Source organism: Sander lucioperca, chromosome 3 (genome assembly GCF_008315115.2).
Source record: "Sander lucioperca isolate FBNREF2018 chromosome 3, SLUC_FBN_1.2, whole genome shotgun sequence".
NCBI classification, from domain to species: Eukaryota; Metazoa; Chordata; class Actinopteri; order Perciformes; family Percidae; genus Sander; species Sander lucioperca.
This window is the reverse complement of record NC_050175.1, coordinates 17,455,716-17,473,432: the sequence shown is the minus strand read 5'-3', so window position 1 is coordinate 17,473,432 and position 17,717 is coordinate 17,455,716. Positions and strand designations below refer to the sequence as shown.

The following is a 17,717-nucleotide window of genomic DNA, read 5'->3' as shown; positions in this document are numbered from 1 at the left end:
AAAACAATAAAACATTGAGACCATTCAGCAAAGGACGCTGGGATATAACCAATTCAACACTGGTTGCTATGGACTTGTCACTAGGCTTCGTCATTGTATATTTTAGCACATAGGTCATGCTGCCGAAGCTGAACATTATATTCCAAAACACATGTTTATTTTTAAAGCAGATTTTAAGTTATAATTTACAATAACAATTAACAATTCAACAATTCGCCCTTATGAAATCCAATCGCGGCACGGCTGTTTTGGAACACAATAGACAGACGCTTAAATTGAACTAAAATGTAACAGTGAACAATCAGTGTTCGACCTACAGTCTGTTGAGATGCCTCTCCAAACGCAGAAACGAAGCGCAGTCACACCATAAAACGTTAAGACACGTTGAGAAAAAAAGATCCGCATTTTTCTCTAATCCAGTGACACGAAAAAAAAAGTAATCCACAGCGATCTGTAGATCCACAAACAGAGTCACGGTGTATCCAGCAAGGCCGATACGAGCGTCACATTCACCAGCCAGCTCCAAACAGGTGAACGAGGTCTCTCCACTTCGCCGTTTAAACAAAGTGGAATAAAACACAGGCTATAAAAGTCCAAATCTGCGCAAAACACGCAAACAATTAGTAAGCTGACATCACATTTATATACATGGCATTTAGGAAACCTTTATTGCAAGGTTGGCACGGCAAGATGTCCAGACATAGTGCAACAGTAACTTTCGTTTTTTTGCGTCCTGCTGCTCCCATCGTCAGCCAGGTAATATGTTTTTTTACTAAAGCAGTATATGAAATCAGATGTATTACCTATCACCATTTAGTTGTTTTGTGTTATTTAAGATATTTATAAAATATCTGGTCATGCCAGATGTAATTATTCCACTAATTTTTTAAACAATGCAATTACCTGTTTGAGCCACCAGGGGGCAGTGCTCCTCCTGCCCCCCCCCAGCAAACTCTGCGTATGCGGTCAGACCATCTGCTAGGGGGCCGAGACTGAGAGCTACATGGATAAATATGCACCAAACAAGCCACTTTGAAATTTTCCTCTTTTCATGAATAAAAAAGTTGGATGCCCCAGACTAAAAAATGTTGGATGACCCTCCCCTCAGCAAAAAAATAAAAAGACATGACCCTCCCCTATTTTCCTCCGGTGGTCCATTCCATAAATACCAACGGTCCCTAAGACAGCTATTGAAGTATATCAAGTGGGTAAATTCCAAAGTTACTGTCTTTATAGTGCAACATTTCCTCCTTGGGTTTCCCTGGACAGTGTTTTCCTGTTGAGCTGCAGTGAAAGGATAGTAAACATAAGTCCCTTATTAGCTGGGGGGATTTTGTCCCTCATCACTTACATTGGTAGACCATTTGAACAGGAGGAATGATTAAAGCAAGCAAACCTGTTTCAATGTTCATATGGGCACCTGACTATTGTTATAATAAAGACTTGAACAATTCGGAACCTTATCTTGGCCCCAGCACAGTTCCCCAAAAATATTCTGTTGTAATTTGTATAATTTGTAAGTTGTAATTCAGATTAGATACGGTTACATTTTACAGCCATAACAATTTTCATTTTAAAGCCACTTAAACGTTGAGAAAAGTTTGCCAATATAGTGGTATTACATGAAAAAACACTTTGGCAGACAATAATGCATATTGCTATGAACATAATGGCAGATGTTCATTAAGATAGTTAAGACATAAAACCAGTGTCCTTCAAATAGAAGATGGTTGAATGGATATTCAATGCTCCAAGTAAGGATGGATGAAATACACAGAAGAGGATTTTTGGTGTGGCTAGTATTTGAATTGATAAAGGCTTGAGGAGAGAAGAAATGTTTGCACCCTGTTCTAAATACATACAATGGCATAAAATGTGTTCTCTTCTGAGGAACTCATTACTTTGCTGGAGTGTGGGTCACATACTGAGTAAAAAAATCTCTCTACGTCAAAAAGCTATCACTTAACTTGGTCCAAGTGCAGCTTAACAAACCACTTCTGCAAAAGCCTTGTGCAGCAGCTGCAGTGGAAACACGGTGAGCCGCTGACACAGGACCTACAGGGTACATTACACTAAGAATGTCAATGGTTTGCCCTGTTGTACCCTCTGACCTGATTCCATAATGGCTCTCTGTCTGGCTCTGATAAACTAACTTGAAGTATGATCAAATCCAGCAGCACCTTCAAAACAGAACATCTATTTATTATCTTTATCTAATAGTAGGAAGAATTATTTAAGCGTAGGTCAGAATCAAGAGGGTTTGTAGAATGATGACTGTCTTTGGGCATTGGCAACAAAATCTCAAAATTAACATTTGTTGTTTGTCCATGCCTCTAGAACAATAGAAGTGTTTTCTGATCTGACGCCACTATCAGCAGGACGTCATCAGTTTGATATGCTTTACAAAACCGATTAAAATTACTGTTGAAAAATGTATATTCATAATCCAACAAAAATTATCTGTAAAGGTTAGAGGAAAATCTTGGTTTGAGTTAAAATGACTGCTTTGCTATGGTAATGGGAGCAGTTACAATAATAAACACGTAGTTAAGGTCTGGGAACCATCTTGGTCATGCTTAAAAAAGGGTTGGCTGCCCTCCATCTATATGTGCAGTATGTTCCAAATAGGCAAGGCTTGGTCAAAATACGATACATCTCAATACACCACTTCATTATTGTCTGGAAAGCCACTCCTGTGCCTTTCTCATACAATATAAGACTCATGCAGAGAGCAGGCAATGGTTCTTGTATGAAAGAGGCTTTTCAATTTCAGAAATAAATATTTTTACACCGTTGACATCAGTCCTTAAAGTGAGTGGGATGGAGTAGAGTTTCCGCTGCTGACGCACAGCTGGGGCTGGTAAGACGAGGCCACAGATGCCGGGTCAGCCCTTCTACTATATATGAGATTGCAGCATTCCCCACACACAAGGTCTGAGTGCAGTTGGAGGGGTGGTTGCAAGAGAAAGATATCTCCTGCCTCTTGTACTCCTCTTTGTGAACAAAGAGAGAGCAGTCAGATCCTCTTGGCTTCATCCAAATGTCCATGTGGGAAGCCTGACGGAATTATACTATATCAGCAAGTCTTGCACCATTCAGCCAGAAGCTGAGATGAGGAGAGGGTTTTAGATCAACCGGCTGACCACTGCCCTCATGGAGCTCAGACAGAGAAAAGGCAGCAGCAGGATAATTGGAATCAGCTCTTATATTTATGTTAAAATATAAGTTATACTTTAATAAGTAAAGAGGGATTGGTGAGTGTGATTCAATAGCTACTGACACTCAGCTGGAGCTGGTGGAAGGCTTACAAGCTGGGCTGAAGCTTTGCCCGCGGTGACCCACACCAGGGAGACCCCGAGGGCACAAAAGGCCGACCAGCAGTCTTATTTCAGCACTATGCTGCCTGTCCTCTGTCATGTCCACACGATTCAGAGCAGTCTAACATCAACAGAGGAGCTGAGCTGAGAAGAGAATGAGCCTGCACCTCCCTGCTTAGTCACTTGCTCTAAATGACATTGGGAATGGGTTCACTTCAGAAGAAACTAATGCACCACTCTAGGGCTAATTCACACCAGTGACAGAGCCGCGAAGCAGGCAAAGGTTTGCAGCTCCCACCTCACTTGCCACTGCAGTTACCTACATCAACCTCTTTTAAAACGAATTAAGAAATTGGTATTACTATGATAAAAAGCAACAAATTATTCAGAGTTCTGCCCCATCCCATCCTGCATTCACCATTTCAAACAGACTTCTTACATTAATACAGAAGTGGGTACTTTGTGTATTTGCTTGTACATGCTACTGCAGGTACAGCTATTGATCTCAGAATGGCCCAAAAGAGCCAGGCACAGGTGAGTCACTGGTACACTTCAATTTCCTGTTGTCACGCCACAGCTGTAGTTCTGGAGAGCACTGGAAATGTTTGGTCCAGCTGCCATTTCACCTTATGTAAGTCTTTCAGTCTTTCAGTGCAAGGTGCAGTGCTTGAAAAGCTAGCCTTTGTTATGCTGTCTTCTGCAGAGGCTAGAAGAAGCCCCATACAATTAAGTAGCCTGTTCGTAAGAGAATTTTGTGAATATGTGCACTTTACTAACTTGCATGTCTGATCTTAAACTGATCACAGCAGTGGCAGAATGTTAAATTAGAAGAGAATATAAAAAATGACAGAAAGATGGAAGTGAACAGAAAGAGGATTTATAAAAAATAAAATAAAAATAAGTTTAGAAAGATCAGTTGTAGTTTATAATTTATTTTGGAATTTTAATTATATTTTCAGATTTCAAATTTGATCACTTTCTTTTCATTTCTTGATAACACTTTACAATAAGGTACACAAAAATGTAGGTAGTTACTGAGGAACGAGTGAGGAACGACGGTTAGTTAATGAGAAGTTCCTGAAAGACTGGGACTAATGATTAGTTACTGATAAACAGACTGGGAGTTAATGTATTAATGAATCATTAGGTAATAGTAAGTTCATGAGAAGTTACTGAGGAAAGAATGAGGAACAAATGAGGAACAGATGAGGAACGAATGAGGAACATATACTAATAATTAGTGACAAACAGTCTGGAAGTTACTGTATGAATGAATCATTAGGTAATAGTAAGTTAATGTAGCCTGGATGCCAAACTTAGCCCCACCCACAACATTTGAGGTCGGGAAGTTCGGTCTGGACTTGATCCGTTGTAGAGCAACTATGCTCAAATCAGGACCAATCAAAATGTCAGGGTGGGCTTTATACGATGATGGACAGATGATCAACAGTAACGTAATCAACCACGTCACCAAAGAGCGCTTGGGTTAAATTTGTTTACAACAAAGATGGCTGCCATTGTGTCTGTTATAGAAAATATCGACAGCACATTCATTTTAAAAGAGGAACAGAGAACCGCGATCACGTATGTATACACATTGCCACACCCGTCCGCACGACACAGAAACTGCCGCGTCTGCCTTTGCTCTGTCGAAGCCTGCCTTTGACTTGCAGTTTCTGTGACGTTTGTCTCCGTTGCTCTGATTGGTTGTAGGCCCATCCAATTGAGTGCAGAGGCATTTTCTTTCCTGGTTCGGTTGAAACACGCCCCATAATCACAGCCCAATGGAGCAGTATCAGACTCATACTCTGACTAGGATCTGAGTATGACGGCGTCAGGCTAAAGTTAATGAGAATTACTGAGGAATGAATGAGGAACGACTGGTTAGTTAATGAGAAGTTCCTGAAAGACTGGGACTCAAGCACTAATGATTTTTCCTCCGCAAATGGCTCGGCCTACCACGGTGCTTCTCAGCTGCTGGCCTGTATGGATGGAACTCACTCCAACTACCCCTGAAATCCATCTCCTTGGGCTACAGACAGGAGAGGGCAAGGCTGGTGATGGAGTTAGGGACTCCTCCGAGAGGGCAGTGGCTGATGCAAACGCCAGAGTTGAGACTGGAAGGAAATGGAGGGCCAAGGAGGAGGTGCAGAAGGTGATGGAAGTGGAAGTGGACTTGGTTAAGCAGCTCCAGTTCCCACAGGAGATATGCTGCACCACCTTAAGACCAGATGTGGTGCTGTGGTCTGTAGCTGTGAAGTCAGCAATACTGATATTGAGCTGACAGTGCCATGGGAGGAGGGACTGGAAGCTGCCTACGAGAGAAAGAAGGCGAAGTATGCAGATCTGGTCGCGGATTGCAGAGAAAGTGGATGGAATGTGAGACTGTACCCGGTGGAGGTGGGAGCCAGAGGCTTTGTAGGGAGATCAACATCGCGTCTGCTCAAGGACCTGGGACTACGTGGAGCCACACTGAGCAGATCCACCAAAGAGCTCTCTGAGGAAGCTGAGAAAGCAAGCCACTGGCTCTGGCTGAAATGACGAGACAAGGTTTGGGGAGTAACATCCAATTAAGTTTTGCTGCAGGGGGTGTCAGGGAGACGTCCCTGTACACTTCCCCGCCACTAGGAGATGTTCTGGGTTAAGGGGCAAAACGTCAATGAGCGGTGGTCCCCAGCTGAAGACCCTGCAGCAAAGCCTTGCTATATGCGGTCAGATTTAGGCCTGCCTCAGGGAAGAGGACGCCCCTGCCATGCACAGTCCACCACAGGCACCGTTGGAGGTGCGACAGGCCTAAAGCCCAGAGGAAAGACCACCTTGCTGTAACGAATAATTTGTTACTGATAAACAGTCTGGAAGTAACTGTATTAATGAATCATTAGGTAATAGTAAGTTAATGAGAAGTTACCGAGGAACAAATGCATTACCTTTATTTGAAAGGTAAACACAATGCTTCACTATTGGTAGTTAATAGTTAAGTAATCATTCGTTAATATTAACCACTCAGTATGATGCATTAATGTATTTGCAGGTATGTGCAATGCCTCACTTATGGTAGTTAATGGTCAAGTAATCATTTCTTAATGATTAACAACTCAGTATGATAAATTACTTTATTTGCAGGTACGCACAATGCTTCACTAATGGTAGTTAATGGTTAAGTAATTATTTGTTATTGATTAACAACTCAGTATAATGCAATACTTTATTTGCAGGTACACACAATGCTTCACTAGATACACAAAATAAAATAAATAAGACAAGATAAACCAGATGGGGTTAAACTGCACTATAAGAGGCACTATAAGAAGTGTAGAGTTAAGCACCAACAAAATAGTTTGTCACAAAATATGTAAAGGCAATTCATAGATAAACCCAACACGGCACACAAGCCAATTCAAGTAGTTTTAAGGGCTTGGCCCCTTGTCTGAGTCATAGTGCTAGACTTCCTGTTTCCTTCCCTCCCACACATGTATTATTCTGACTTGACTTTTTGAAAGACATTTTGGAAATTAACATTGTAACAGATCAGTTCAGTGAGGCAAAGCATACCATAGGCCCAAACAAACCCATCTTGGTCCTACTGTACGGTGGCCGACTTAAGAAAACACACGCAAATAGACAAAACACAAGCAAATTAAGAAAACAACTTCATTAATTTGACAACACATACGCAGCATTCAGCAAACGCGCTGCAAATATCACAACACAACCAAATACATAAACGCACTGCAAATACACACAACACAACCAAATACATAAACGCACTGCAAATACACACAACACAACCAAATAGATAAACGCGCTGCAAATATGAAACAATGCAAAAAGAAAAGCACACAAACCCAGAAAACAAATGCAACAAAAAAACGCAGCATCCAGATTACACAACGGAAGTCCTCCAGGCCTCTAGAGGGAGCAGCTAATTGGAACAACTGGATTTTCGACCTCACGGGGAGAGGGGGAGAGAGGGAGGGAGGGAGAGAGAGAGAGAGAGAGGGAGAGGAAGAGAGAGAGAGAGAGAGAGAGAGAGAGAGAGAGAGAGAGAGAGAGAGAAAGAGAGAGAAACTGCATAGACTGTAAATATTAAATCTATGTTTGAGATACGTTTTCTCTCGTTTGGTGGATGTGTCTCGGCTCAGGTCACAGGTGATACTCAATCAGCAGAGACGTCTGTAAACTCGTGGTGATAAAACATTTAAAACTGCATCAGCGTTTAACGTTGACGTTTGTTTAAGCCACATGAGAGGGTTTAATTTTGAGGTCCGAAATTACTGAAGTGTAGGCCTCCTCAAGTGTAATATTGTGATTATACAACAACGTTTAACAACAAAATAAGTGAGCAATCTGTATTCATATTGTGGAGCAATTCGCTCTTGAAATACAAAAAACAGACAGGATTTATAGTCCCTCCCTGTTAGTAAACCAGCTAATTTACCGTGGGATTTATCAAACTGAATAAATTCCGCCCGCACATATAAACACAAAACTGCTTTGCTAACTCCAACGTGTTGTAAGTAAGACATCTGCTGAAAAAGTTATTGTATTCATTAGCATGATTGCCGTACTGTTTAGTTCACAAACATCCAAAACCAGACGCAAGCTTTTATTTTGAAAAGCCGAAGCTCGGGGACAGCACCAGCCGGGAGGGCTTGAGACAGGAGCATAGACTGTATATTAATAATATATTATGTTATTAATAATAATAATAATAATAATAATAATATTAATTTAATATCGGTTAATAACAGTCGAAAATCCAGCTGTTCCACAGACCTCTAGAGGCCTGGAGAACTTCCGTTGTGTAATCTGGATGCGTTTTTTTTGTTGCATTTGTTTTCTGGGTTTGTGTGCTTTTCTTTTTGCATCATTTCATATTTGCAACGCGTTTATCTATTTGGTTGTGTTGTGTGTATTTGCAGGGCATTTATCTATTTGGTTGTGTTGTGATATTTGCAGTGCGTTTGCTGAATGCCGCGCATGTGTTGTCAAATTAATTAAGTTGTTTTTCTTTTTGCATCGCTTCTTTTTTCGGGGTTTGCGTGTTTTTCTTTTTGCATCGTTTTTTATTTGCAGTGCGTTTACCTATTTGGTTGTGTTGTGTGTATTTGCAGTGCGTTTGCTGAATGCTGCACATGTGTTGTCAAATTAATGAAGTTGTTTTCTTAATTTGCTTGCGTTTTGTCTATTAGCATGTGTTTTCTTAAGTTGCAGTAATATGTAGAATAATGCAGGCAAGCTCAAGCTCTCCCAAAAACTCCTATAATAACATCTACACTAAGGTTAATACAACCAGAATCATAGAGTCATACGAGATACAGAGTCATACGAGAAGCATCATGCTGAACAGATTAGGGTGGTGATAAAGAGTTAGATTTGGGGATTTAATTCAACAAAAGATCTTTCTGTATCCATACATCAAACTAGTCTTTCAATATCAAGAGCCAAAGGCAGCTTGTGTGCCACAAACAAATGTTACTTTTCACAACTAACAGTCTGAAACACTTTGTCTACGTCTTAATTTTCCAGAGCCACGGAAATCTAAGCTGTCAAACGATTAATTTTTTTAATCGCAATTAATCACTGAATTTCTATAGTTAATCGCGTATTTTATCACATGATTAAAATTCTATTATTTTGCATTTCAGAACATTTTTTAAGTGCATATTAACAATCGAAAGCAATTTTTACCAGTGTATGTTGACTGGGAATCAAATGAATGCAAAGAACGTTACTTTATGAACTTGATTTTAAGATTTGTAATTATTTATTTACTGTAAACAAAAGAAAAATGTGTGAATCTGTCATTATTGCACAATTCCTCCAAGTACCTAACTAAAAAACTAAAAATCCCGATCCTTACTAGAGTCAATATAGTGTTTAGTAACTCCTAAATAATGTTGATTACTCACTGACGTCCAGTGATCACCGGTTAATGAGACAGCCAGGTTAATTTGCAGCACTTTGCAGCTGTTCCAGTTGGGCTGCTTTCTCCGTGTCGTACAGGCTGTGTATCCATGAAAACTACTGTCCCCTCAACAGCAACGAGACAGGTCAGAACATGCCAACCGTAGTACGTCTTTAAGACCCGAGTCCTCTACGATGCTGACAGGTCTGCAGTTAGTTGCCACCCATTTCGCAAGAGCTGTAGCAATTTTTTGGGATTTGGTTTCATCCACAGGTCGGCAAATAGCACTCTCCAAAATAGTGCTTTGCCTGAGTGGGTAGCATGCTAGCGGGTAGCATCAACGTTAATAACTGTACTACTATGCTTAGCTCCGTAGTTGGTAGCTCAAGCTTGACATGCTTCGGTGATATTTTAATTTGGCTTTACACAATGGCACATATGGCTTTCGACTTGTCTATGAGCCGTCCGGGAGTTTTGGAAAATAAAAAGCGCCATTCAGGATTTCATTGCTGCTGTCTTTCTCCATCATGCCTGCAGCCTGCAGCAGCAGGATGTGATACGAGGAAGTGGCAGTTTGATGATAAATAATGGTGCTGCAAAGGGTCAAAATAGTAGCCTGTTAGGCATGACGCAAAGCCGAGTGAAGTGTAAAATAAATTAATAAATGGCGGCATGCGATTAAAAAAAAATTAATCGCATCGCATCGACCCTTAATCGCATCGCGATTAACGCGTTAACGCTGACAGCCCTAATAAAGACATTCTGTTCTCATAACTGATGAAAAGTACATGGCCCATTTATAAACATAGAGTTCACTTGAAACAGTGTTTCAATCTTAAATACTGGACTTACTTTCTTACCTCAGTATTGATTAAGCTCATATAAATATCCTTACAAATAATTGTCTTTGCTCCAGCAAACAACAAGAGACAGAAACTTGATGGTGAAACTTGCAGAAAAAGAAGAAATACTTGCTGTAAGCCTCCACACGAGCCCACCACTCAGGAAGTATTCTACTCACTAACACACAATACAGCTATATCATGTTTTCAAGGAAAAACCGACTGATATCCATAACTGCACCACCAACCTCAAACACTACTTGGTGCATTCCCAGCACATCCCTCCTACACACAAGCCCAACACTATGAATAAGCTTTCCATAGTTTTTCCATAGAACATTCTAGTTCTACAACTCACCAAATGGAGCTCAGCGTAAGTTCTTACAGGAAGACTTCATTAACATTTTCTCATCACTCCTAGTGAGAGTGATAGCTGTTTCTAGGCATTCACTTGTCAGTAACCAGTCAGATTCAGTTATTCACTTTTCAGTTAAACCAATCAGATTCAGCCATGTATTTCACAAGCCAATCACAGCATGACATCCTGTTTTAAATCTGGTCTCTTCTCTGCGGTTGTCAGTTGTCGTTTCAGGATCACAGTGCGACCCGCCTCCTCCCCTTCAAACCACCAGTTCTCACCCATGTTCCCTGGGTCTTCGTCAGCTGACCTCCCCTTGGCGCTCTCAATTGGGTTTCCTGTGCATCTTCATCACCACCACCAGTGTCTAGACTCCATCGGGGGATATGTCTGGGTTTCCCTACCCCTTTAAAACATATTTGATACGATGGAGTCTAATCTCCATAGACTTTGTACATTTCATATTTTGGTCATGTAACAATACATCCTTTCATATTTGCAAGGAAGTCTCTCCTGATTGAAATACTGGTGCTGCCAATTCATCAATGACTTATATTATCCTGCAAATTTTTGTTGATCAACTGAGAAAATAGAGATTTAAATGATTCACTAGATAGTGCTGTTTCACTTAGTGAGACTGGCTATATCTGCATACTGGCAGCGTTGCCATATTCAGCTTGCAAGACAAAATAAAAAAGGCACATTAAAAATTGAAATTAGGGTTTTCAACATCTGAAGAGCCTCCGTTGTTCCATTTGCCTTGAGTGTTCATAAGTTCCAGCCTTGTAGGTGTGTTGAAGTCACAATTAAGATTAATTGATTGGAGTCATTTTTTTAAAGACATAAAAACAACATTCTCTGGTTCCAGCTTCTCAAATGTAAATGTGTTGTGGTTTCCTTCGTCTTCTACAATTATAAAGCGCGTATCTTTGGATTCTGGACAGTTGCTTACACAAAACAAGATGTTTAAGGATTTCGCTCTGGGAAACTGTGCATTTTTCACTATTTTCTGACATTTTACAGACCAAATAATTATTTGATTATCCAAGAGAAATAATCAACAGATTAATCGATAATGAAAATGATAATTAGTTACAGCGCTTTATGTTTGACTTATTATTACAGACTCTTTGATAATTTTATAATTGCATTTTCAGTACCATTAACCCACTACAAGTTTCATGTTTACTTTTGTAAAAATGTAATATTACTATTTGTCCTATCTTTATTATTTATGTTTATATTACTGCAGAAGGCTGCCAGCTGATTGCAGTTCCCTTAACATTCACAAATATAAAAACTATAATGCTTCTGCACTCTCACTGAGTTTCAGCTGCATGGTAAGCTTAAATTCCAGTTGCAGTGGAGTAAAAAAAAAAATATATATATATATATTTTTTTTTGTATAGGTCATACTGAATGTAGTTTATTTTCTGCTCTTTGTTCTTCCTCATTGTTCTTATGTAATGTACTCTCTTCGAGGGACCATCTATCTAAACAGCCTTAATACTACCCAAGAAAGAGAACTTGGTTTCAAAATGCACAGCTTATATTACATGTAATATCGTAACCAATTTCTGTTCTGCCATTGCTTCAACTTTTAGATTAATTTGTCACGAAGCAGCCTTTATCCTTTGCAGGAAAGTGTCTTTTAATCTATTTTTTATTTTGGAGGCCTGTATTTCCTCACACTGTTCTTTAGTAAAAAGGTAAAATGGAACAAGCCTGCATGCTGGTTCATAGACCCACATGGTTTAACAAAAGCCCCTGTAGCCTAAATTACAGTGTTTAACTTTCCTTGATAAGCTCAAGGCCATGGAGCAAAGATAGTTAGCTAATTTCTTTCCATTTCATAAATGTAAGTAATACATCCTTTACTCCAGCACTGGTTAGCCCTAATTCCCATGTAAACACTAGAATCAAAGAATGAATAAACAAAAAAACTGAGTCCTACAACATACGGTAAAGTGACAATATAGTGTTATTATTATTGTTATGGTATAAGTGTTGTGCCCAAATATTATGGGAGTTTGATTGACCTCTCATGAAACACACATTCTCCACAAATACACACAATCGTGCATTGTTTACATTATTCCAGAGGAATAGATAGTAAATAGAAATGCCAATGCTTTCAAATGTAAGTATTTAATGTACTGTCCAACATCGAACAAAAGTGGTGCGTTTTTACCTCAACTAGAAACATCATAACAAAACATAATCAAAATTTTGTTAGGTATGCTATATTCCAGTGGACTGTTACTGATTACATTTTTAGAAGACTTATTTTGTCCAACTACTTTTGTAACCATGAAAAAGAGTAAGCCATGCACATAAATGGGTCCTTTTTAAAACTACATACCCAATATGACAAAAAAATCCCCTCAAATTAAAGCTGACACTCAAACTCACAACACTAAAACTGTGAGAGTCAGAGAGGTTGGAAGAGAAAGAAGGAGAGAGCAACAGAGGAGCATGATAGGAGATCAAACTGTACTAGAAAGAATCATTTCTAACCTCATTTTTAAGTTGCCAGGCGACGGTTGTCCATCGTAAACTGATACAATATCAAAGTCTTCCTCCAGCGCCAGCGTGACGAAGGTTAGCTGGATTCGATTCCTCTCCCCTGTTATTATCAGCCATGTACAGTTGGCGTAGTTGGGATAGCCATGGGGGAAACCCGGCGACTCTATGGTACCATTCAGTCCTTGGACTACGCCACCACAAGATTCAGCTGGAAGAGAGAGACGGGACAACATCATTTTAAAACATTAGGATCTCAAACTTGCATCCTGCATTAAATTATATCATATAGGCGTAAAATCATTAATTCCTGCCTTGCACACCTCAGATTTCAAAGATACAGAATTTGTCATTTTTAGCCTGGAACCTTGGACGTTTGTCAAGTTTGAAAATGAAGAGGTAATGTAAATTCATAACAATGTGATGAAAGTTGACTATACATTGTTTAATTTATGTCCTCAAAAACCTTTACACATAATGTAATGGGTTGTGTTTGATATAATTCACTGAGCACAGCTTAAATATGTGCCAAGCTAAGTGCAACTCCAACATAATGCAACACATGCCGCACAGCCTCCCATGACACTAAAGCATATGCCAGGTGAAGCTTTCATGCAGTGCCTGAATACGAGTACATACTGTATATATTTAGAGTAGACTCTAACCCTTTAATCCTGACAATAATAGTGCTGCTATCAATTCAATTCTTCAGTGTATATTAGTATAACTTTAAAATCTGCATGTACCTGCTAAAGTATGGTTAAAGTAGGGCTGGTCAATATATCAATATTATATCGATATTGAGATATGAGACTAGATATCGTCTTAGATTTTGAAAATCATAATATCGGGATATGGCATAAGGGTTGTCTTTTTCTGGTTTTAAAGGCTGCATTACAGTAAATTAATGTAATTTTCTTCACTTACCACACTGTTCTAGCTGTTTTATTATTTGCCTTTACCCACTTAGTCATTATATCCACATTATTGATGATTATTTATCTAAAATCTAATTGTGAAAACATTTTGTTAAAGCAACAATTGTCAAGTCTACAATATCATCGCAATATCGACATTGAGGTATTTGGTCAGGAATATCGTGATATCTGATTTTCTCCATATCGCCCAGCTCTAGGTTAAAGTATGGTTATTATGCAACTAAAACAACTTGTTTAAACTTGTTAGAGAAACCTTATTGTCATGTGAAAGAAATGTCTAACACTAGTTTGAGGTGTAAAAGCAAAGTGCTTATTCTCTCTTCCACCATTTTTACTTTTTTTTTTTTTTAAGATTTTTTTTTGGGCTTTTTCCACCTTTAATTTTTGACAGGACAGCTAGGTGAGAAAGGGGAGAGAGAGGGAGAAGAAATGCAGGAAATCGTCACAGGTCGGAGTCGAACCCTGTACCTCTGCGTCGAAGCATAAACCTCTCAATATACGTGCGCCTGCTCTACCCACTGAGCCAACCCGGCCACCACCATCTTTACTTTTATCTGTACTATTTGAGCAGTACTTAAGGAACTCCTGCTAAATACTTGCATATACTGTACATATATAATGGTATTTTCACAGGAGACATAGTTGCACATACACAGAAAAACAGATTCTATACATCTGGTTTTGAAAAATGAATGAACAGTTTTTAAGTGTGACGTTCAGGCACAGACAAAAAAGGCAGTAAATTAATAATAAAGCAGCCTCTTAAAGCTGCCAAAAGCTAAGCTAATGTGTAACAACCCTGTTAAAGCAATACATGTAAATACAGCAGAAAAAAACAAACAAAGTAAACAAAAGCAGACCAAAACTTATGTAAGTTATAATAAGGTGAGTGAGGAAAGCAAACTCTAGCTAAAGTAAAACAAAACTAACCTAATTTTAAGGAAGCCTGTACATGAAGTATTTGATGGAGAAAACATAGTACAGTACCAAATGTAAAAGCCAAAAAAACAAGCAAAATAATAAGTTAAAAAATGAAGATTTAAGGATCTTCCACTTTGGCACACTAGGTCTCAATACTTTGTGTATCTCCTCCTCTCATCCACTCCTCTTTCCTCATTTACAAACTCTCCCTGCACTTTTCTCTACCATCTTTCATCTTTTGCTACTCTCTCCTCAAGAAACATATACAGTCTACTCCTAAAGCTACTCCAATATACAGGGCACGTAGCACAATGCAATGTGTGTGTGTGTGTGTGTGTGTGTGTGTGTGTGTGTGTGTGTGTGTGTGTGTGTGTGTGTGTGTGTGTGTGGCCAACATGAAAGCCAGCAGTAATTGTTTCTCAGATAGCGATGGCTATTGATTTATTAACCTTATATCACTGTGAACACACGAACACACACACACACACACACACACACACACACACACACACAGATGTGTAGTACACTCCAGAGCCAACTACTGTATCTGCTATGTCACAGTCTATTGAAGCAAATGCTAACAAAATATGTGTGCATTGGATTCTGTGTTTTTGTCTTTTCCCATCAAAATGAGATCAGAAGGTCTACATTGTGCATATACCAGATGTTCTTGTTTGTCTGAAGTAACACAAAACACACAATCACACGTAAATACCTATACACAGGCCCAAATGGACAAGCTGGCAGCAATTGAGACGCGTATATGTACATGTGCTCTCTCAGACACACACACACACACACACACACACACACACAAACTTCAAACCATCTGGAGTGTCCAGATTCATTTCAGATTGCCTTCCACTGTCTTTCCAACCCAATTCACCTCTCCCCCTCAGCCGTCTTTGTGTCTCCAGTTGTCTCTCTCTTTCTGTCCATGGTCTCTTCCGATGCCAGATCCCCCTCTGCCCCCTTTGAGCAGATGGGATAAGTGGAATTCAGCTTATATTTGCATCAAGCCGGATACCATATTGTAGCACCACACTTGGGGCAATTCAGTAAAAGGTTATTTGCCATGCCTCTTTGTCGATGTAGTATTGAGATCTCCCCCCTGGTTTTTCATACTCAGATTTTTTAGTTTAGTGTCAGCTTTTCTGATAGAGACTGTCCTGTAACTGAAAACCATATGCTCAGTCCTTCCAACAGCTGTCCATGTGAGCAAGACAACAATCACTAATTGTAAGAAATGACAGAAGAGAAAACGAGTCTACAGCTCTACCAGCAGCTCTGTGAGGCTGCACTTACTGTAGTTCAATTTCAACTAAATGCTAACGTCAGCATGCTAACATGCTCACTTTGACAATGCTAACACACATATGTTTAGTTTCTATTCTGTACCATTTGTAATGTATTGTTTTTTTCTTTGTTGTATGTATGTGATCAATGTTTACCCGACGTCAAAAAGAAAGAGAAGGTAAAAGGTATAATATTAACATGTTGGCATAACAGGCACAGTACTTTATCATGACTAAAAGTACTGGCGAAATCAACCTGATGATTGCACGAGACTTGAATGTGTGTACCACATTTCATAGGAAATCCATGACACACTTTACTCAACACCAGAACCAGATTTCCGTACCGTCTCTGGTTCTGGCTCTGACCACAGGAAAAATGACGGGACAGCACCTCGCTTTAACGCAGCGTAATAACTCCTGAAAATAATGGGAGTATGTCTATGTCTCAAATGCAGACTCAGTCTCTGCAGTCATCTCAACCATCAAATTACAGCAACAAGAAATAACGTTACTCTTTTACTCACTGATGTTTTTTCTCTGAGGCAAAAATGTTTCGCGGTGATGGTGAATTGTTAATAAAAAAAAAAAAACACCACTTAATTTCGGGTTAAAATGTGTTGTAACTCACGTTACTGAGATTGTAACAAGTATAATATTACCGAAATGCCCAACACTGCTAGAGACCATAAGTGTCTGTACAAAGTCTCCATCCAATAGTTATTGAGATATTTTAGTCCTGACCAAAGTGGTGGACACGCTGACAAACCAACCTACATTGCCATCCCCAGAGCCATGCCAACAATGTGGATAAAATAATAATACATTTTGGTTCTGGTAATAGAAATATCTTCTGGAAACTATTACTTCTCCTCCATCACAGAAAATACTGTGCCTTGAAACACTAAATACTGTTTTCACCTGCCTGACTCAATACATGTACTGACTATTGTTTTCATTATCAGAACTTGCCAACTAATTTGAAGTTGACATTTATTTTGGTCTGCAATTAATACTGGAGAAAAGGATAAAAAACTATACTATACTATACTAACTATAAAACAATACAACATAAAGATTTCTGAATGTGCCAACTGACCCAACAACATTTAGTTGTATGTAAGAAAAAGAGAAAAAAATGACAGTGTGAATGTGTATGTTACATAAGTCTATAAGTAGTATGTAAAATAGCAGCTCACACGTGCAGATAAAAACATTCTGTCATGTGCACGTGTGCTGTGCAGAAATTTACACGGATGCTAACATACACACTGACAGTCTTCATTAAAACACAGAGCTTAATCCTACAGGTATCTTTCGTTTGATTTATATCCCATAGGCTTTGAGGCTTTTCCACTGTTATTTATGTTGAAATTGTATTTCAATTACACATGCAGGTCCGCAGGGCTGTACAATGATACTGTCGTGGGACATGTCCCCGGTTTAAATACGGAAGGCTTCTTGAGTATTTTTCCATAATTAACATGAATTCCCAAGAGCTGTGCCCATGTTAGAAATCAAACCCATGCAACTCGATTCTCTGCCTTTTCCACTCGTACAATAGAGAGATGTTAGATATTTCTAATGCAGAAAAATGAATTATTTCTCAATATTT

At 39.2% G+C, this 17,717-nt stretch overlaps 1 protein-coding gene across 1 annotated transcript in view; it reads right to left on the bottom strand.

Annotated features, from left to right (window-relative positions):
• Positions 1-13,184, bottom strand: part of LOC116060479 (CUB and sushi domain-containing protein 1-like) — a 366,236-nt gene extending 353,052 nt beyond the window's left edge. Inside the window, exon 1 of the mRNA XM_031314040.1 lies at positions 12,943-13,184. Within this exon, the coding sequence (XP_031169900.1) occupies positions 12,943-13,184 (242 nt within the window). The remainder of the gene's footprint in view (positions 1-12,942) is intronic.
• Between the last annotated feature and the right edge of the window lie 4,533 nt (positions 13,185-17,717).